The 22,625-nt window shown below is 30.7% G+C and overlaps 2 protein-coding genes across 2 annotated transcripts in view; both read left to right on the top strand.

Moving 5' to 3' along the window:
* The first annotated feature begins 1,358 nt into the window (after positions 1-1,358).
* Positions 1,359-1,721, top strand: LOC136796005 (uncharacterized). The gene has a single exon (XM_067048375.1). It carries the CDS (start codon positions 1,359-1,361, stop codon positions 1,719-1,721), a length of 363 nt encoding a protein of 120 aa, XP_066904476.1.
* A 6,321-nt stretch (positions 1,722-8,042) lies between these two features.
* LOC106689484 (alkaline phosphatase) overlaps positions 8,043-22,625 on the top strand; it is a 27,614-nt gene continuing 13,031 nt past the window's right edge. The window contains exons 1-4 of the mRNA XM_014434456.2: positions 8,043-8,147; positions 18,855-19,057; positions 19,720-19,912; positions 22,106-22,269. Coding sequence (XP_014289942.1) covers positions 8,087-8,147; positions 18,855-19,057; positions 19,720-19,912; positions 22,106-22,269 — 621 coding nt within the window. The 5' untranslated portion in view covers positions 8,043-8,086. The remainder of the gene's footprint in view (positions 8,148-18,854; positions 19,058-19,719; positions 19,913-22,105; positions 22,270-22,625) is intronic.

Here is a 22,625-nt window from a genome sequence, read left to right as displayed (position 1 = left end):
AATAAAAATAATAGGTCATAACTGAGGCATAATCTTTTTAAAAAATTAAAATATAATAAAAGTACCATACTTCATAATTATACTTATTGCAATTATTCATAATGAATAAAATTTGGAAATTAGAGATTTATTTTTTTTAAATACATAAATGCTTACTTTTAATTATATTCTGAATGAATGTGAAATCAAAATTTATTTCTTTGTAAAACATGTTTCATTACTTTGTGTCTTATTATAGGGATTATGTATCCTTAGTGTATAAGTCAGTATTAAGTCTACAGAGTATTGAAACATTGTCATTGCCATTTTAAATTTTGGAAATAAATCCAAATTTAGATTCAAAGGGTCAAAAATCCCAGACCAGTGTGTTTTACAGGAATGTTGATTATAAATTGTTGCCATAATCAACATGAATACAGGAGTGTATCATGCCAAGTAAGGGCCCTAAAAAGTAACAAGGAACATATAAACACTTATAGAGTGCATACATTTAATATTTATCGGGAAAACATTTAATATTTTGTGTCTAGAAGTGTTCAATTTTTCATTTAACACTTTAGGTCATTCCCAGAGTCTTGAAACTTTTTAGCCCTGCATTACCACTTCTTCACTTACCCAGCCTGGACAACAGTCTTGGTAAAAAAAGAAATTTCAATTGAAATTATATACCAATTATTGTAATTTAAAGATGCTGAAATGAAATTATAATTGCAAATAATTTTAATTGCAACTACCTGATAAACTGTTATGCGATTTTGGTTTACAATTACCAATTACAATCTTATGTAATTGTTATGTTTTGTTTTTTTCTAAAATTCGAATTAATAATAATACAATTACAAGTGATTATAATTGGTTAATGAAATTGCAAGTAATTGGAATTGACAAATACATTCATGTAAAATCAAACTTGCAAAACAGCTGGTTTTCTATGGTTCAGAAAAGAATAATATGTTAGGAAGTATCTATTATTTATTAAGTTATAATTCTTAAGAAATGTGTTCAGATAAATTGAATGAATTTAAGAGTTTAATTAAATAAATGTATTTAATTATTAAGGGTTAAAAAGTAATTAATTACTTAGTATTAAGAAATAATTGTAGTTGAAAACCTCAATTGCTCAAGTGCAGTAATTGAATAGAGTAATTGCAAACTTATTACAGTAATTGTAATACTCAATTAAAATTATACATCCAAAACTAGACCAAACTTGCACAAAATTAAAATTAAAAGAAGAATGTCTAATATTATTTTGAAATATTTTTATTATCATTTAGAAAATTTGGACCAGCAAAAGCAAGATATTACAAGTGGGGAGGCAAGTAGAAGATCTCTTTGTATATTGTAACAGAAAAGAAATGGAAGTGGTTGCAGATTTTACCTACCTAGGAACTATAATAGATAGGTCTGGGAAAATAGATTCAGAAATATCAAACAGGATAAAGAAAGCAAATGCAGTCTATTACCAGATTTACAATACTGTAATAGGGAAGTGTGAGGTATGTAAGAACGTCAAGCTCCATTTCTACAAGTCTGTATCCTTGCCGATACTCTTGTATGGAGCTGAAAGCTGGATATTGACGGACTGGCAGGAGAGTAGAGTCACTGCTGTAGAAATGAAGTTTCTGCAAAGAACAGCAGGGAAGATGAGGAGAGATCATGTCCAAGATGAGAGGATACACCAGGAACTGGGGATTGCCTCAGTGAAGGAGATACTGTAGAGACGGCACTTGAAATGGTTCGGCCACGTCATTAGAATGGAGGAACATAGGGCCCCCTAAAAACGATGGAGTATATACACGATAACAGAAAGCCTCGTGGATGACCAAGGATGTCCAACCTGGAGTATGTCGACAGGCCTTGTAGAGCAAGAGGGAGGGATCGTCCTCAGGCCAAGAACCTAGCTTCTGATAGAGAAAGTGGCTCCAAATGGTGGCTGAACGCTTCCCTACACTCAGTGGCACTATATGGAGAAGTAAAAGAAGAAGAAAATTTGGTCAGAATATATTCCGACTAGGGCCCTGTTTCATAATAAAGTACAAACTAATACTATTAGTCTTGTAGATTTATCTTAATTCAATTACACTGACTTGTACAATGGTAATTTGTACTTTAGTATTTTTTAATTCCTGTAATATAACTAATAGACATCTCTATCATGAAAAAAAATAAGTATTAGTATTATTACCAGACTAGTTTCTACACTTGTACTATGAACTAATACTATTAGCTTTCATTATGAAACAGGGCCCAGATGACATCTATTGGTTGGTGCCGAAATAACACATAAAAATGATAGACATAAGTGAAATTTATTGATTACAATTTAGACTATTAGGCCGTTGTGGAGGCTTTTTAAAATTATAAGCTAGATCAGTTCAATATGAATTGAGCTGAAGTGATACAACTAATAATTTAATTAATAAATACTAAAATGAAAATAAATTAAAATAATAATTATTAGAAACATAATAATAAAAATAACTGAAAGGACTTCGAAGTGAATAATAAAGCTGCAAATTTACAATTAGTGAATAAATATAATAATGAGAATTAAAGAATACAAGAATTTAAATAATACAAGAATAGGATAAAAATAAGGATCTAGTAATATCTAAATAAATAATATCTATAAATGAACATGCACATATATAGCTAATTTTAATCATAATAATATGAATAATTATGTGGAGTTATGAAAAAAATACAGGCGGATATGGTCATTTGGTTAATGTCAATAAAAATCAGTTATAGTGAATCATTGAAGCAAGAAAGTACCCAGTTAATTATTTCTTTTTTTAGTTTCCTTTGCGGTTGATTTATTTATTAACAGTTATTTAGTGATTAACAGATAAGGCACCATATAGTTTGAAGTATGTTTACCAAATATATTGTTATTGGGTGGTTCGTTAAATTTTTTTTTCTAACATTTTTATATATATTATTTCTTTTCTAAATCAATTACTATTCATAAATTTTAAGATAATTCTGTAAAAATAAAATAACTGTTCCATTCTTTGGCCCCATAATGAAGTTTTGAAAAGGTTACAAAGGAAACTAACCATGTCATCCTGGATCTTAAGGTTTGCCTCAAGCCGCAAATCCAATAGCACAAGAGCCCTAGAGGACAAAAAAGGCAGTTATCTCACCCCAATTTTTGATTACTTTAATGAAAACTAGGTATGATTACTAGAATAAAAAAGAACATCTTTTAGATTCCATTCTTCCTATTATAACTTTAAGTTTGCCAGATTAGTTATCTCGGAATGTTTGTTGAAAATAAATGAAGAATCATAGAAGAGATGGTTAATATTTTGCCAGCAATCCCAATGCCAGCCAAACTCTTCACCTCCCATATTTTTGTATTTATTGTGTGTATTCTATGTATTGATGTGCAATAATTAAGTTTATGCACGATTTTCGTTTCATTTTTAATAATTTATTGAAATTATGGATAATATAAATTTAAAAAGCAATGATTGAATTTTATGAAGTAGAAATAAAATGGTGGGGGTATTTCTTGGAATATGGAATTACATATTTTTTACCCAACCTTTCAGAATCGACTATGTATTTATTATGTACATATGCACGTGTGTGTGAGTGTAATGAGCTGAAGTCTACTCGCTCCCCCTTGGCGAAATCCTGCCTACACCCATGAACGTAGTAAACAACAATAAATCCACTAATCCCACTTTGGATTTCTGAAATAATAAAAATAGACAATTTAGTTTTAATGACCAATACATATGGGGTGACAGGAATAATTCAGTGGTCATGCTATTTACGCTTATCGTCTTCAGCGGTCTTGGAGAAAATTCATAAAACATTCCCAAATCTTAATTATATTTGAATGAAATATGGTCCGGGTGCGGTCAAGAAAACTCAACTTTATTGAGCTAACGTTTCACCCCACGTTGCAGGGCTTCGTCAGGGCTAAAAAATAAGATAAAAAATAATAAATAATAAAATATAAAATAATAAATAATAAGCTAATAAAAAAAACGTTGGCTCAATTAAAATAGTATACCCATTTACTATTTGAGTTTTTTTAACCGCACCCGGACCATATTCCATTAATCTATACACACGGTCAATCAATAATCTTCCATAATTATATTCATGTTTTTCTTTGAATAATTCGGTATCTCCTTAAACTGTATACAAAACTTCAGTTATGCCGACCATTGTGGTGGCTATAAGTTTCAATAAAACATTAATAGAATATTACGTGAGCAGCGAAAGTAGGACGCTTAGATCTGATAGATATGGATGAGCATTTTCACTTCAGGAGTTATAAGAATTAAATTTTATTTAATTTAATATTTTATTGTATCAAATATAAACTAATCCCCAGAGATGAAAAATTAAATAAACTAAATGTTTTAGTAACGCAACATTAAATAACATAAAATTAACGGTAACAGTTCGAAAAATTAAAATGTTGATTCCTACACCAATATAGAAATTAATTGTTTGATCTTAACCTCTTTCCTTTCCAAATTACTTCCAATTTTAAAGTATTGTTGAAGTCTCAAACGTGAGCTTGAATATTTTAAAATGCTATCTAATCGGCTAAAATACATTGTTTAATATCTTGTTAATTAACTCTAGTGTTTATTTTTCATTTAGCATAGCATAAATATACATTTATGAAGATTTAATGTCTAGGTAATTAAATTAAAAAGTTCCTGATAAAAATTCTAGGGAGGAGGTTGAATTTATAGGTTATGTTTAATAACCTTAGGTTATGTTAAATAAAGAAATAGTTAGAACTATTTTAATCAATTAGTATCAACCACAACCTACTGTACTGATAATTACGTTTTCTTTCATTTTGCTTATCTTTATAATGAAAATAGAGTAAATCAGATGTAACAGGTGAAAAAGTTCAAAAAACAAAACAAGCGTGTCGATATCGACGTTTGTTCCTTTCTTTGTTTGCCAAATAAGTCATGGATTTGCGGCTTGTAGCAAACCTGAAGATCCAGCATAACATGGCTAGTTTCCTTTTAGTACAAGAGCCGGGAAGAAAAAAAGGCAGTAATCTCACCCCAATTTTTGATTACTTCAATAAAAACTATGTATAATTACTAGTCAAAATTGATGAGTCTGTCAGGTATAGGTAGGGGGAATAAAAAATGGCGGCTGTTTCAAAACCTTAAAAAAACATTAATTTTTCATTCGGAGCTCTATATCTTAAAACTACCAACAACACTAGAAAATCTAAGAGAACATTATTTAAAGAAGAGTAAATTTCCTGAAATATTAGCCCTAAAAGAGCTACTTACGTTCAATCGTTCTCGAGATATAGCTTTTTAAAAAGCAAAATTTCTTAAAAATCTACTCAAAGATTAGTAGTTAGTTAATTTATTTTGAGAAATCTATATCTCAGGAACTATTTGACGTACAGATGTCTATTAGCACTCAAATTAAAGCTAGTTTAATGGACTATAAAGAAGTTTATGACCTTTACCTTTGTAGGAATAGTAGTTTTTATAATATTTGCTAAAATAAATTGATGTATAGTTGTTCCGACAATAAATTTGATTTATGAAAAATTTTATTTCAGAAACCATTGAACGTACTGATGTCTGCCAGCGCGAAAATTAAAGATAGTTAAATTTACTACAAAATAATTAATTATGTTTATCTTTGTAGGAGTAGTAGTTTTTATGATATTTGTCAAAATAAACTCACAAAATGTTAATTTTTAGTTGTTCGTATAAAATGTTTGATTTTTGAAAAAAATATATCTCTACATGCATAAGACGCACATTTGTCTGCCAACACTCAAAATAAGGAAATTTAACTTACTATAAAGCATTTTATGACACTTATCTCCGTAGGGGTCGTAATTTTTATGATATTCACATATGAATATAAATTTGGCAAATCAAAATTTGTCCGAACAACTATAAATCAATTTATTTTAGCAAACATCATGAAAACTACTACTCCTATAAAAATAAACGTCATAAACTACTTTATAGCCCATTAAACCAGCTTTAATTTGAATGCTAATAGACATCTGTACGTCAAATGTCTTTTGAGATATAGATTTTTCAACATAAATTCACATACTAATGATCTTTCAGTATGTTCCATACAACATTTTTATGAAATATTGCTTTTTAAAAAGCTATATCTCGAGAACTATTGAACGTAAATAGCTCTATTAGGGCTTAAATTTTAGCAAATTTACTCTAATTTAAATTATGGTCTCTTAGGTGTTCTATTGTTCCAGGTAGTTTTAAAGATATAGAGCTCCGAATAAAAAATTTATTATTTTCAACGTTTTGAAACAGCCGCCATTTTTTATTCCCCTTATCTATACTTGGCAGACTCATCAGTTTTGACTAGTAATTATACATAGTTTTCATTAAAGTAAAATTAAAGTTTCTCCTCTTGGGCTCTTGTACTAGGAAGGGGGTTACTCTTACTCGACAGTGAAAGAATTAAAGAGCTGTGTTACGAAGTCCATCCACACCCACCTTATTCGATAGACTTATTTCCAACAGATTTCCATCTGTTTAGAATTTGGATAACTTCCTTATCGGTGGAATTTTCGGAAATTATTCTCAGGTCAAAAACGCAATTTCTGACTTCATTTTCTCACGAAACCTTGAATTTTTTAGTTCTGGGATTGAAAAGTTGATAACACATTGAGGAAATTATGGGTAAATATTTTGAATAAAAATGTTTTGATTTCATTCATCACAACAAAGTTGTTATAATAAATTACCTTTTCTATGAGAACTGACATTTCATATAAAATGACCCAATAATAATAACACATTCCTGTAATAACAGTAATTGAGTTAATATTTTTTATTTTATTTTTTTTATTCATTTAAAAAATTACATCAAATATGGTCCGACCAGATTACATCATCTATCGGTCGGTGCCAAGATAACAATTGAAAATGATAGACATAAGTATATACTATGTAATTATATACTTTGTAAGTATATACTACGAGGGCGTTCTAGAAGGTACTACATTTTATAAGCTAGATCAGTATAATATGAATTACTCTTGTGATAATACTCATAATTCAATTAACAAGTACTAAAGTGAAAATAAAATAATAATTATTAAACAAATTAAATTAAAAATTAAAATTAAATTAAAGTCTTTACCGCTACAACCCATGAAGGGTTAAGGGTGCAGTACTTTGTAAAGAAGCACTATTACTAGACCAACGGTTGTGCAAGGTGGTGAGGTCAGAATCACGTTCGACCGCTAATTTTTTTACCTAATTAAGAGTCCCCAATTTATGATGCTGGGTGGACCCCAGGGCTCCAGAACCCACAAGGTTGACTCACGTCTAGAGCGTAACAGAAAATAATTTTCTGCCCAGGCGGATTCGAATCCGAGTCCTTGAAAATAAATAACAATAATAATAGAAATAACTGAAAGGACTTTGAAGTGAATAATAAAGCTACAAATTTACAATTAGTGAATTTGTATAATAATGAGAATAAAACAAGATGATACAGAATATGATAAAAATAAGTTTCCAATAATATCTATCACCAAGCACACATACATTGCTAATTCTAATTGTTATGTTATTAATAATTATGTGGAGTTAAGAAAAAGAATACAAGCAAACATGGTTATTTAATGAATCTTAATCAGTTATTGGGAATCCTCTTGAAAATATATTGGGAATATGTGAATTTTTTTTCCCGAATATGTACATATTTATACTTCAATTTAAAATTTAAAATTTTTTACTGAAAAATAAAGATCATATTCTTAAACATTTAAAAAAAAAAAAAATCGTATTTTATGAACTACTATAATTGAGTTGTTCGAAAAACATTGAATTAATGGTTCTTTATTTCCGATATATTTTTTTAATCATTATGATATTTCTTCGAATTTCCCGGAGGAAGAAGCTGTATAAAACATAAGGAACAAAGAATTTTTATTTATGAATTTTCTTATTCCCCCCACCTTCGACGACTAGTAATTAGAACCAATACCTTGTTCGGAAATAACAATGAAGTGGGGGATTTAGTCATATATCAAACGAGGTTCAAATTGTTCCAACAGATCGAGTTCTAGACTGTAAGCATGTTCTCCTTTCTGGTTTATCTCATTGGCCTTAATGCTGCAGTGGGATTGGAAGTCTTAGGTAAGTGAAAATTGAAGATATTATTTTTTTTTTAGTTTTGTAAATTATATGGTACTAAATCAAAATTATATATAATAATAATAACTTATTTATTTGTTTATGGGGCAACCCCCGTACAAATGTAGTTAGCCTGTGAAATACATAAAATAAATAATCAATTGTAGCAATTTTACAAAAATGATGATTTAAAGATCGTTTATATAAATTAATAACAAACAATATACCAAAGCTAGGCTATCCACATTCGTTAGAACAAAACAATAAAACAAAAACGTCACTTCATATATAATAATATTAAAAAAACAAAGAATCAAAAACTATACCTCCTATTGGGACGATAGGTGTCCAGCTCTAAGCAAAAGGTTTTGTCAAAAAAATATATGCTTATCTAATAAATAAATTTTATGCCATTTAAGTTTCAAAACAATTTATTTTTCTTTATATTTATTTACGTTTTGGCCAATTCGATCATCCTCGTGGCTTCGGTTTATCCCTCATCCGTTTACCCGTCAGTTCATCATTGATCCCATCATAATCAATAATCTACTTTATTAATTTTAATGTAACTTGATAAAAAAAAGTTTCTTAAGTCCTCTATTTCCTCATTTTATTTTCATTTATTTTAATTTTGTCTGCAATATTAATTTATGTAAACTTCTTCTTCTTATTATTATTATTTTGATTAGTTCATTACATCCTATAATTCGGATTTAGGACCCCCCCCCCCCAGAAAACAAATAGAGTCATTGATAAAACATTCCTATCTTTTCTCCTGAATAATATGGTGAATAATATTTTCGTATGTTTTATTAATCTCCTTAAAGTAAAAAAACTATTCGGCTAATAGCCTCATGCTCTCAATTTTTTATATATTTTTTTATTTTTTTATTTATCGTTATTTTAATACAAACTTCAGTCTTTTTTCAAAATATTCAAATTTACATTAGGGTCATCAAGAAATTTTCTATTTTCTATTCTATTTTGTTAATTATTAAATATGTCGGTTATCTGTACTTTATTTATTTTTTTTCATTTTCTACGTATCTTAATTTCTACCTAAGAATATTTTGTTTAAATAAAATTAATTTTATCCAATTCAGATCTCAAAACAATCTATATTTTATTAAAAGTCCAACCTGAAGATTCCACATTTTGAATTGACCAATTGGGTTATCTTTATTTTTGTTTAATTATAGTAATTTGAACTAAGAATTAAACAGAAATTCTTCAGATACATACTAGGAAAAGAAGAACTTTCAATACGCAAATGGTCGGGCAGTACAATTTTTTCGATTGGTTATTTTGATGACCCGGGCAAAAGACTGGAACTAAATGCTATTCGCATAATGTAATATTTTTTTTTTTTTTTAATTGAATTTTTTAACTTGTTTAACGTCCGTTGAAAAGATATGTGCAAAGCCATCTCGGATAAAGAAGACTGTTCTGGTACAATCTTAAAAAATAATTCATATTTGTATATATATATATATATAAGAAAGTAAAAAATGTCTAATTTTTGAGTACACACAATTAATTGGTTATTGGTTCGATCTAGCAACTATAGCAGGGACCACTTTGGTGAAACTGTATGAAATAGGCGTTATTACATTTACTGTCGTGGCAGTATAGAATCACTACTAGGTCTGAAATGATAGCCGTCCGTATCTGACTCGGCAGTGAAGCTTCTCTGGACATCACAGAAATTCGAGGCAAAATCAGGTATTCATCAAGGTTGTTGCTTGAGCCCGCTGCTCTTCATAGTAGTTCTCGATAAAGCAATAAAGAAAGCTAAACTTAGAATGAGACAGTTTCAGTTAGGACACAGGAACTTACAACCCATAAAATTTTCTGTGTTGGCTTTTGCGGATGACCTGGTTTTACTGGCTTCCAACGATCGGGACCTCCAATACAACATAAGTGTTCTGCAATAGGAAATGGCCTCGATAAACGGAAAAGACCAAATGTGTGAGGATAGCAAAGAAACCCCGAAGAATAATGAGAGTGATCAGAGCGAACAGAGAAGGCACAAGCTAAGATGGTTAGAACACCTCCTTCGGATGGACCAGGAAAGAACTGCCAGAAAGACATATGAGACTCGCATAGAGGGAAGAAGGCCAAGAGGAAGACCACGCATTTCCTGGGAGGAGAGTGTTAAGGAGACGTTCAGGAGGCAGGATATGGACTGGAGTAGGGAGGCGGTCCAACAGCGAGATAACTGGTCCAGACTCTACAAATTGCAAACACACACTGCGCAAGCGGTAAAGTGGATACAATGATTATGATGATGGTGATTATGAAAGAAGTCCGACGTTTCGGCCAATTTGGCCATCCTCAAGGACAACCTTAATACAATTTTAGAACCACTTCATTTAAAAAACAACTTTATGCATGCTATTCAGTCCAAGTCATTAATATCAATCCACTAATTACCTTAATTAGTCAATTGTTCACATTAAATTAAAAATTAAAACTTTTTATCACAGTCAACCTTCTTTGTTGAAAATTCATCTCAACAATATAATAAGTTGATGTGTTTTTTTAAATGATGTGGTTCTAAAATTGTATCAAGAGTGTCCTTGTGAATGGTGGAATTGGACGAAATGTCGGACTTATAAAGGAATAAAAAATGTTTTGAGACTAAAATGGATAAAATTTGATTTATTTAAAAAAATATATTTTAATGTTTGACAGATAAAAATTAAAACTTTTGGAATAAAAAAATTTCGATGAAATATTTGTTTTTATTTTATGAAAATTAAACAAAGTTTTGATATTAAATTAATAATATACTTTTAAATCATTAAATTCAAATCAATTTTTTACAATTTAAAACTAACCAGTTTTTAAATAATGTTCATAATTTCTTCTAAAAATATAGGTGTATGTAGATTGGGTTTTATATAATTTTCCTATTGACGTTCGAATAGATTGAAAAAGTTTCTAATTCCATTGTAAGCGTGGGAGGATATCTTTTGTGTTACTCATAGTTTTAAAAAATCTACAAAAAAAGTGATAACCTTGAATTATTTAGTATAATTTTAATTATATATAATTTATAAAGGTAATTTCAATTTTTAATATTATTAAAATAATACGACTTAACACTTTGAAGGAATATTCTCATGACAAGGAAGACTACAGACTTATTATATTAGGGGTATTCATGATGTGTTAAATATAAAATGTTTTACCATGTTAAATGTTATAAGTATAGCATAGTGAGCAGCCCTATTTAAAGTCATGTTAAGTATTAAATACATAAGAGCTCCTAGCGGATTTTTCGAGCAAATTTTTTTATAACCTTTCCTTCCAAAACTTTTTCTTTTTGCTTTATAAGTTTTAGTTAAAGTAATTTATTAAAACATGCCTAAATTGAGTGAAAAGTAGAAGTCGTTCGAAAGTTTAGCAACTGGGTGTCTTATTGATTTTCTAACTTGTAAGGAAGAGAGTCAAGATGAGCTAATTGGTAACTGTCATTACATTATTATTATAGTATTATTATTATTATTATCCACTGCTTTATTAGTTTTAAAAACTTTCTGAACAATACTAACACAATAAAAAAAACAAACAATCTAACACAACTACAAACAAAACATAGACAAAGCTGGTCTGTTTCGTGACGTCTTTTTCCATTTAACAGACCCAGTTACAGGCTCTTTACCATGTTATATGTTATATCGTTTCAACATAAGGGGTATTCATGATGTTGTGTTAAAAGTAAAATGTTTTATCATGTTAAATGTTATAAGTATAAGATTGTGAGCAACCCTATTTAAAGTCATGGTAAATGGTAAATGCATAAGAGCTCCTAGCGAATTTTCTGAGCAACATGTTTAGCAACCTTTCCTTCAAAAACTTCATGTTATTGTTTACTTCTAAGTTTTGATTACAGTAATTTATTACAACATGCCTAAAATAAGTGTAAATAATAAAAGTAGAAGTGTAAGAGTTTGGCTACTGATTGTATTTTTTAAAAAGTCCAAAACACAAGACAAAAGAAAAACAAAACACAAACTACGATTAAGTAACCTAACACAAGAAATAAAACGGTGACAAGCTCAGCTGGCCTGTTTCGTGACGTTATTCTCCATTTAACAGACTCTCAACCATGTTATGTGTTATATCCTTTTAATATGGTAAAAGAAGGAAATATTTCTCCATTTATCATAAGTTTTTTCATTTAACACGCTTTAACATGTTAAACTAAAGATCATGAATACCCCTATAGTAAAAGAAGGAAATAATTCTCCATTTAACCTAAGTTTTCCCATTTAACACGCTTTAACATGTTGAACTAAAGATTATGAATATCTCTATTATATTACACCTGATGATTTTACATGAAGCTGTTTCTCTTAAATGACAAAAATATTATATTTTTAATAGTTAACTGTTTAAACTATTTTAAATTCCACTGGCAGTAGAAAATATCAAAGGCCCATTTCCACGTGGCATATATCTGTCATGTAATATCACATCAGTAAGAAAGCATTATAACGCTTGTTAAAAAAAGGTAGTTAGTTCACCCCAATTTTTTATTACTTTAATGAAAACTATGTGTAATTACTAGTCTGAATTTATGAGTCTGCCAAGTATAGGTAGCGAGAGTAAAAAATGGTGGCTGTTTCAAACCGTTAAAAAAAATTAATTTTTCATTAAGAGCCCTGTATCTTTAAAATTACCAACACTAAAAAACCTGAGAGAACAATAATTAACGTAAAGTAAATTGCTGAAAGCCATAATAGAGCTATTTACGTTGAATAGTTCTCGAGATATAGCTTGTTAAAAAACAACATTGCATAATAATGTACTGGAAGATTAGTAATTAGTGAATTTATTTTGAGAAATCTATATTTCAAGAACTATGCGGCGTATAAATGTCTATTAGCAATCAATTTAAAGCTAGTTTAATGTACTACAAAGTAGTTTATGACCTTTATCTTCGTAGGAATTGTAGTTTTCATGATATATCAAAATATAAGTTATTGTAAAATTAACATTACCTTTGTAATTGTTCAAAATGAATCTAGTCCCAGAATAATTAACTATTTTTCATTTCATTACGAGTATCGTTTCAAATATTTGCCTCTAAAATTATTGTTCTAAGACATTCTAGTTATTAAAAAAAAACATACCTATTTTAATAAATGAACAGTCAAAAGTATCTTTGGACGTGCTTTGTAAGCTATGGAAGACGTTTAACAGGAATATGAGTCAAGTATTAACTTTGAAAGGAGGAATTAAAGAAAGCAGTTAGTATTTATCTACCGTTTCAAAATATCATAATAACAGTTCTTAAACAAATCTATGGCCAATTTGGTATGAATATGATGCTCGATCTACACGTTTGTGTCTTTCCGTAAATACGAGACTTGTACAATTTCTAGGTAAACAAAGGAATTTTAGAAATCGGTGCCGGTTGAGCAGATTCGATACTTAGGACTCCATCTTGACAAGCGACTTACTTGGAATCCACACACAAGACTGAAACGACAAGAAACTGCTCGTAGATTCCGATTGCTACAACATTTACTTGACAAACGCTCTAAACTTCCCATTCACTACAAAAAATTAGTATACACTACAATAATCAGACCAATTTGGACATATGGAATTGAGCTCTGGGGCTCCACCAAACCATCAAATTCTTCCCGCATCCAATCGTTACAATCCAAAATCCTACGTAAAATTGTTGATGCTCCTTATTAGGTCACAAATAAACTCATTCATAAAGACCTTAACATCCCATTCGTTGCAGATTTGACCCAAAAGAGATATGCGTCTTTTTATTCCAAACTCCTTAACCATCCTAACCCATTAATTCTTAATCTTTCATCCTCAACAATCCCTGATAATCCTCCGAGACGTCTTAAAAGAAGATGGCCACGGGACCTTCTAATTTAAATTAATGTTTGATGTACCATCAATGGGTGGTTCCTTCCCAAGATTTTCAAGTGTATATGAAACATACTACATATTTACCTATTGTATTATTTTGTACAGTTGTAAATTACATTAAATAAATAATTTTAAAAAAAATCGGTATACACAGGCTTGCATGTTCTTTTGACTTTTGTCGGCTATTATATTCAATTATCATTATAAAAAGGGAGAAAAGATAAGCTAAATGGAACGAAACTTAAATATCAGAAAATTAGGTTATAAATTATATAATTTCATAGAAATAGTACTACATAACCTATAAATTCATCCTCCCTCAAAAATTTGTTAATTTAATTACCCAGACATAAAATGCCCATGCCTTTAGAAATTTATATTTGTGCTATGTTACATCTAAAACATACTGCTAAAGTAAAATATTTATTATTATTATGAACATTTGAAACAATGGATTTACACAGAATCGATAGAATTTTTACATATACAACGTCAAACTAAAGTTAATTATTGAATCCGAAGGGTAGAGAAATTCTTTAATTAATTAAAATATATAGAGCACAAACATTTATCTGTTAGTAGTTCTAAAACAATTTTTACTAAGCACAAACGTATAGACGCAGCACAAGCGCCCTTTCATTTGTGACCAAAAACCGACATTCAACGGGTCGGTCACAAATTTATATCATTTTTTTTCCGACCCCTCTAATACAAAACATTAATTGATAAATTGCATCACGTATGTGTCACATAATTCGAATTAAATCCAGTCTTTTTCTACCGTAGGTACTTGAAAGTATAGAGTGAAATACTTATCTGAGATTTTGATGTGTCCACTCTGTAAGATCTCTACTTAAATATTTGGAGGTGAGGGGCCTCCGCGTGATGATTCAACAATTGAAAAACTAATAATAACTATAGAAGAAAGATATTAAGTAAATGAAAAATAATAGTTGTTTAATTTAGGTATTCTCCTGAGTAAAAATTGGGGGATATTACCCAAATTAATTCTTGTATTGGTTAGCTGGTTCAAATTAATAATGGTAATAATGATAATTTACTGGTATTGATGGAGTGGACTGTACTTAAATAACTTGATATCATATACTTTAAAATAAAATACTTCTATTCTCATGGTTTGAACAAATAGTGACAATGTGTTAGTTGGTTAGTGTTATTACATTAATTGATGGATATTACATTTTACTTGTTGGATTCTATGGAGCTTGATTGTTGTTTGTGATGTGAATGTGATTATGGAAGTAGGGTTCTCTCTTCTCATCCTCCTGCCGCCGCCGCTTCCTTCGCCTGAGTCGAAGGATTTACTCGCTCATCATTATGAGAAGAGACCTTATTGAAGAGTCCTGAACTCCTCTCTACTGGCACAGGTCACGATGGCTTTCTCACTGGTACTCACTCACTATGTTTTCGGGACCAAGATGGCTACCCAAGCTTGTTACTGCCTCTCCTTGCCACTAGATGGCATCATGAATTTCCTTTCAGAAGTGAGGGGGGGCCTTACTTAAACAATAGTTAAGAGATATAAGTCGAAAAATATTAGGGGAGGGAGTACAAGAGAAAAAAGGACTTAAGGTAAGGTGATGATAGGTTTTTGGGGGCCCTTCCTAAACTGCCACCTCACAGGAAGGGGAGATGGGGTTCCTTTCCGGACTAGTGGATTGAAGAAAGCATGGAGACTGTCAAAACATTTCATGTGTCTCCGTGTGATGAGTTTCAAGTTGTAATTCGTTATGTATGTGAGTCATGTTACGTCTCTCAAGTGTAGTGACACAGATCTTACAGATCCTACAGATATAGTCCGCTTCATCTCGGCCACTAGAGCTGCACCTATCCTTATCAGCTTACTAGTCCGTCCGCTTCATCTCGGCAACTAGAACTGTTACTGTATCTCAAACTCTCTCTTACCTAGACCTCCTCTACCTACGTCAGTGTTCAGGGCTCATCCCTCTGGCACGGCCGTTCCTAACTTACTACTGAACACACCTTTTCCAGGGCCTTCTGTAAAGTGGTTATCAGGCTGGAGAGCCGCCTGAGACTAGACAACCTAGACGATTCTTTGAGAAATTTAGCGAAGGTTTTTTTTACATAATGCTGTTGTCTATTTTCAATTAGAATATGTAAACATCATTATGTTACTACTGTGTCTACAATTCAATATTGACATTTAAAAAACAATTCAATATTAAACCAATCCAAACTTACGCAAGGTTGACAATACGACGGCATTTCGTCTAAAGAAAATTTCGAATAAACCCTCATACAACCATTCTAATTTATAAAACAATATTTTTTTTATATCTTTATTACTATTTACAACTGTATTTACATGAAAATACATAAAAAAAAAAGTTTTTTGTAACATCAAAATGTAGTGATATAGGCATGTTGAGAAACTACCTATTGATAGCACTCTAATCATATTTATACACTAGAAGGTCTCGAGGCCAATTCCTTATCAGGCGCCTCGGAGGATTGTCAGGAATATATGAAGAAGCAAGGTTAGAAACTAGTGGGTTTTGACGGTTAGGGAGTTTATGATGGAAGGATTGGTATCTGGTTCGGGATAGATCGGTTACATATAGAACATTAAGGGCTTTATGTATGAAGTCATGTAGATCAGTCTTTTGTAATGTGTTGGAAGTTTAGACCGATTGTCTAAAAAGTGCTGTAATAGTCGGAATTGACGTGCCTCCTATCTTTTCAGCCTTGTGTGAGGATTCCAGGTTAGTCGTTTGTCCAGATGTAGTCCAAAGTAGCGGATCTGTTCTACCTAAGAGCAACATTATTAAAATAAAACATTACTAAAGCAGTTATTCATGCACGATTGTGAATTCTGGGGAGAAGCATCCAGTAAAGAACGAAAACAATTAGTCTTTTCAAAACGAGATCCTAAGAATTGTGGTAGATCCCCCCTTTCCCCCCTCCCTGGTTTAAAAGATATAGTTTATCATATCTTTAAAACTACCTACAACACTAAAAAAACCTGATATAACATCACTTAAAATAGAATAATTGGAGAAGTTTGTCGGGGGGTGCGGTCAGCAAAGAACAACATAAATAAACAAAACCATATTCATTTATTTATGTTGTTCTTTACTGACCGCACCCCCCGACAAACTTCTCCAATCATTAATCTACGGTCAGCTATCTACACCTCATTAAAATAGAATAAATTTGATAAAATATGATAAACATTTATTAACGTTAAATAGTTCACTAAATATACTTTCATAATAATAAAATTTCATGAAAAATACTGAACAATCAGTAGTTGGTGAATTTATTTTAGGAAATCTATATCTCAGGTGCCATTAACGTACAAATGTCTGTCAGGACTCAAATTAAAGCTAGCTAAATGTACGATAATGTAGTTTATAATGTTCATCTTCGTAAATATATTTGTCAAAATATATTCACAAAATGCTGATTTCGTATTGTTCGGGTGATTTTTGAAAAAATATATTTCAGCAACCATTAGACACAGAGATGTCAGCTCTCATATTAAAACTAGTTGAACTTTATGAAAGGTAGTTTAGGACATTTATGTTCGTAGGATTAGTAATTTTCATGATATTTGCCAAAATAATTTTATTTTTAGTTATTCAGACAAGATTTCAAATGCAAAATAGATATTCATATACAAATATTATAAAAAATTAATAATCCTACGAAGACTAACGTTATAAACTATTTTATAGTATATATGTATATATAGTTGACCGTAAAAATTGATATATAAGAAGATGGTCAGGGTTGCGGTCAAAAGTGAAACAAAAATAGGTTACAACTATTTATTTTCCGACGTTTCGCCCCACTTTGCAGGGCTTAATCAGGGCTGCTCAAATGAATCGGTTGAACAGCTGAAACCCCGCCTTCTGACGTCACTGGCCTGGAAGAGTACCCCCTCCATTATACTCCTTCCTCTAGTCTTAGAACAAAGGAGAATTGTTTGATTTGTTTTAATATTAACCAATAAACTTCTTGTTTTGAATTTTATGTTTATTTTAGTTTTGATTAAGATTAATATTGTTATTAATTTTTTTTTTCGTAGAACAAAAACGAAGGGGCATAGGACCAGATACACAAGCTGACAAAACGTATTACACGAAATTGACTAACAAACTAGAAGTAGAAATTAGAAAATTCAAAATTTACTTAACTTTACAGAAAATCTTACTAGTGACAATTCATTATGGAGAAACACTAAAAATTCTCCAAATGACCCTCCCACCAAAATCTACCCTAAGCCAGGTATCATTCCTTCTTTTATAAACTCCCTAACCATGCAAACCCACTTATTTCTAACCCTACTTCCTCTTCCATCCCTAACAATCCTGGTAGGCACCTGCTAATGTAAAAATGTCAGTAGTATTTAGTACATGGGTAGTTTCTTTACACGCCTGTATCACTCTATTATAAATTTATTTTTCTTAGAAATAATATCTATCTATTACTTTCTACTCCTATTTGCACATTGCATTCACCGATGTAAGAAATGTTTAAGGTAAGATAATATATGCGGTGAATGATGGATGGATAAAAGATGTGGATGAATTTTATACCTTTTCCGTGGAACTGAGCTTGAAGTACAAAGTTGAACACTTCTACAGGTGATGATTGGTTGTTAAAATAGTGTGAAAATTATTATCTATTTTCAATATAATAATCATATTTTGTCATCTACTGTTCAATTTTATTTATGTGAAACCAAACTTCAATCCTTGAAATGCAGATATGTATTTCAGATATTCTTTTATTGCATTAATTTCAATCTGTATGATTTAGACCAGAATTTTTGGAGGCATGTGGCAATAGAAGATCTTAAAGCCAGCTTACAAGTGCATCATAATATGAGAACAGCCAAAAATGTTATCATATTTGTCGGTGACGGGATGGGCCCCAACACAATAACTGCATCAAGGATTCATATGGGAGGTGAGAGCAGTTACGTTGCATGGGAAAGATTCCCTCATATGGGTGCAATAAAGGTAAATTAATAGTGAATTATATAAATTAATTATGAATATCTTATTATAACATTATTAAAACTTGAATATAATCTAATGGTGTAATTTAAACAAAAAATTCTATTTATTTTGCACACTATTCTTCTAATTAACATAATTGATTCCATATTTAAAGTTTAGTAGGAATTAAATTCTTGGAAGATATATTATATAAAATTGCTAATTTAGTTTTACACAAATATTCCAAGATCAGGAATTGAAGTTAATGATCACTAATTTATTCAGGAAAAAAAAACTTAATAAAGAACTTATATTTTAATTCCTTATGAATTTCTCACGATCAATATTGAAATGAATAAACATTACTAATTCATATTATAGTGCCTTTTTATTTTGTTAATGTCATCACTAACATTAACATTTCGTATGATACAATCATATAGTTTATCAAAATATACTGTCAGCAAATATTTGCTCCATTATCAGAAATATTATTCAAAAACAATTTTTTTTAAATTGAAAAAAAATCCTTATCATCACTTATGCTGTGATACTTACCAATTAAATAAAAAAATCCTTATTATATCATTTTGATTATATTATTTTATGACCTCAAAATTTTGAATATTTTCTATTCTCTTATCAATTTATTTGATAATTAACTTTTCTTTACTATGTCCTAGACATATGCTGCTGATAGGCAAGTTCCTGATTCGGCCAACACAGCAACTGCCTTGTTTACAGGAATAAAAACCAATATGGGAATGTTGTCAGTAGACCCATCGGTTAAGTTGAACGATTGTGAGGGAAGTTTGATTGAAGAAAATCGTCTAATAAGTGTGGCGCAATTAGCTCAGGATGAAGGAAAATCTACTGGTAAACTGAAAACCTATACGTTATATATTCCTAAATTAGTTGAAACCAATCTTGTATTTTTATGGTTTATTGAAAAAAACTACCAATCAAAATGACATTAGGGTATAATCAGTTAACATATATACATAGATTTGTCTTTGGTAATTCAAAGCAACCTTTTTTTTTTTTTTTCATACCCTTCATTAATTAGGAAAAGGAAATTAGGGAACATGAAATATGTTAGTAGAAGTTGGTATCCTTTTTCTACCATAGGTATTTTAAGACTTATTTAACTTGTACACTGTATGTGCAGAGTCGTCGGCACCAAGTGCGCATTGATACTATGTTGAGCGGGGAGGGTCCGCTTTGCTGGTGGTGGTAAACTCAAAGCAGCCTTATGCATCTCATTTTTATATTGAGTTAAAGTGGTTCTGCCCTTCCAGTTACCAACAATATATCCTCTGATCTGACAACTCCGTTTCTAGTTCTACAGCCTCCTGCAATTCAAATTCTCTGTCTTCCCACAGGGAACAAGATTCCGTCTTTCTAACCTCTAAACTCCTTCCTAAAACATCCAAACCTTCTTTTTTACTTTATTTTAATTCCCTCTTGAATTCTTCCCTACTTTTAACCCAAACAGGCACCCTCTAATCATAATATATTAATTTAAGATTAAAATCTTGATTGTATTTTTTTAATGATTTTTTTTTTTTTACTACATGGTTATAGGTCTTGGCCTCCTCCAACCATTTTCTTCAATGTTTACAGTCTAGTACCAATGCCATCAAGATCATGATTCCTAGGAAATTGTTAGAATCTCCTACACACCATTCAATCACTTCACCTTTGTTCTGCTTCTTTTCCAATTGGCTGAGTTAAGAGCATTTTACCAATTCTACACCTGACAATCTAGACATATGCTCTGCATATCTTCAATGCCTAAACTTCATTGTTCTGACATCAGCTTCCCCAAAGGCATTGTATAGCTCCTGCTTAGTATTTCTTTCATATTTCTCCCACTTTTTTCGGAAACATTAGATGTTGTGAGAGTTGGACAACCTTACAGAAGTATAGGACGTACTGAGATTTTATGGAGGTTGAGGTTGTTTTGCTGTTTTCTTAGCCCATAGCAGCAACAGTTGGCTGAGGTTGCCTTTCTAATCTCAACATCTGGGTCATTATCCTGAGTGACAGATTCTAGGTAAATAACCTCGGAACCTTTTTGGAGTTATGAGACACAATGGTTATTGTAACATCCTATTTATGAACCTCATCTGCTTTCATGTAATTGGTTTTGGAATCATTAACTCCTTATAAAAGTATTCCTGGCTGTGCTCTTTAGTGCAAAAAAGCCTTCATCATGGCCTGAAGGCAGTATCTCTCAATGTCTATATCATCCCCATTAACTTAGATTTATATATAGAATATTTAAAATAACTCTTGTTAACAGAAAATATATCTGGGCTGAAGATTATATTAATAAAAAATAAATCAGTATATATAATAATAGTAAATTAAACTAAAACACTACAATCCATGGAGTGTAGTACTTTATTTGAAAGTACAATGATGTGTCTAGAATGACTTTATGAGGCTGGGTTGACCCCGGAGGGCTTCCAAACCTTCAAGGCTGACACATGGCCACAGTGAAACAGAAAATAATTATCTGGCAGAGCCTGATTCAAACCCAAGTCCTTCGAGTTAGCCTCTGAGCTACCCACTCCAAGGACCTGGGTTTGAATTCAGCTGCGGCAGATAATTATAATCTGTTTCACTGTAACCATTACTCCCACTATTTAATCTACTAAAAGATAACATCAAAAAAATAGGAGTGAATAATTATTTTTAATGATTAATTTTGAACTTCTGAATTAATTCATTATTCTTAATTTTTTCTTTTTTAATTTCTCCATTCCCTTTTTATTTTATAAAAGAAAATTTACATTTTGTTGTTTACCTGCACATCTTTATAGTAGATTATATATACTGATTTATTTTACTAATATAGTCTTCTTACCAGATATTTATTCTATTTATAGAATAAAACTTTTTTTTTTATTCTCTTCTATTTTCTATATACATGTTTATCCAAGAACTACCAAATCTAATATGGCAATTGCATTATAGAACAAAAATTATTTTCATTATAGTTTAGAATTAAAAATTACTTGCTATTTTAAAATTTGCTCACTAAACCACTGATGTGATTTCCAGGGATTGTTACGACAACTCGCATAACTGATGCAACTCCTGCAGCTATGTATTCTCATTCTGCTAACAGGGCATGGGAATGTGACTCTAAACTACCACCAGAAGCTCAACGTTGCAAAGATATCGCCAGGCAACTGATAGAAAATGTTCCAGGAAAACATTTTAATGTAAGTAATCTAAGCCTGACTTATGCAAATAATTAATTAACTTAAATTGAGGCGTGGACATGCAAAACAGGGTAAATAAGTCTTCCATACTATTTATTGCTCTTTGTAAGGTACTGCAAGCTATTCCCCTCAAAATGTACTAAAACGAATCTAACATTCTTTAATTATGTAATAATAATAATATATTGTAATATGCTCTTTTTGAGTAAATAGTATATTTTGATGTATAAAGGGTTTTAATAGGTTTTATTTTATGTATTATTTTAATATTAAATTGTTTTGTTTATACAAAAAGCAAGCTAACCAGTTTTCTTTGTCTAAAAGAAATACGTTATTTTTTAAACAAGAAAGATGGC

This window comes from Halyomorpha halys, unplaced genomic scaffold, assembly GCF_000696795.3.
Source record: "Halyomorpha halys isolate HHAL.00 unplaced genomic scaffold, Hhal_1.1 Scaffold1375.1, whole genome shotgun sequence".
NCBI classification, from domain to species: domain Eukaryota; kingdom Metazoa; phylum Arthropoda; class Insecta; order Hemiptera; family Pentatomidae; genus Halyomorpha; species Halyomorpha halys.
Note: the sequence above shows the minus strand (reverse complement) of the source record. Positions and strands in the feature narration are given on the sequence as shown.

Coding starts and splice junctions, on each gene's coding strand:
- LOC136796005 (XM_067048375.1), top strand. CDS start 1,359: ATGGAAGTGGTTGCAGATTTTACCTACCTAGGAACTATAATAGATAGG.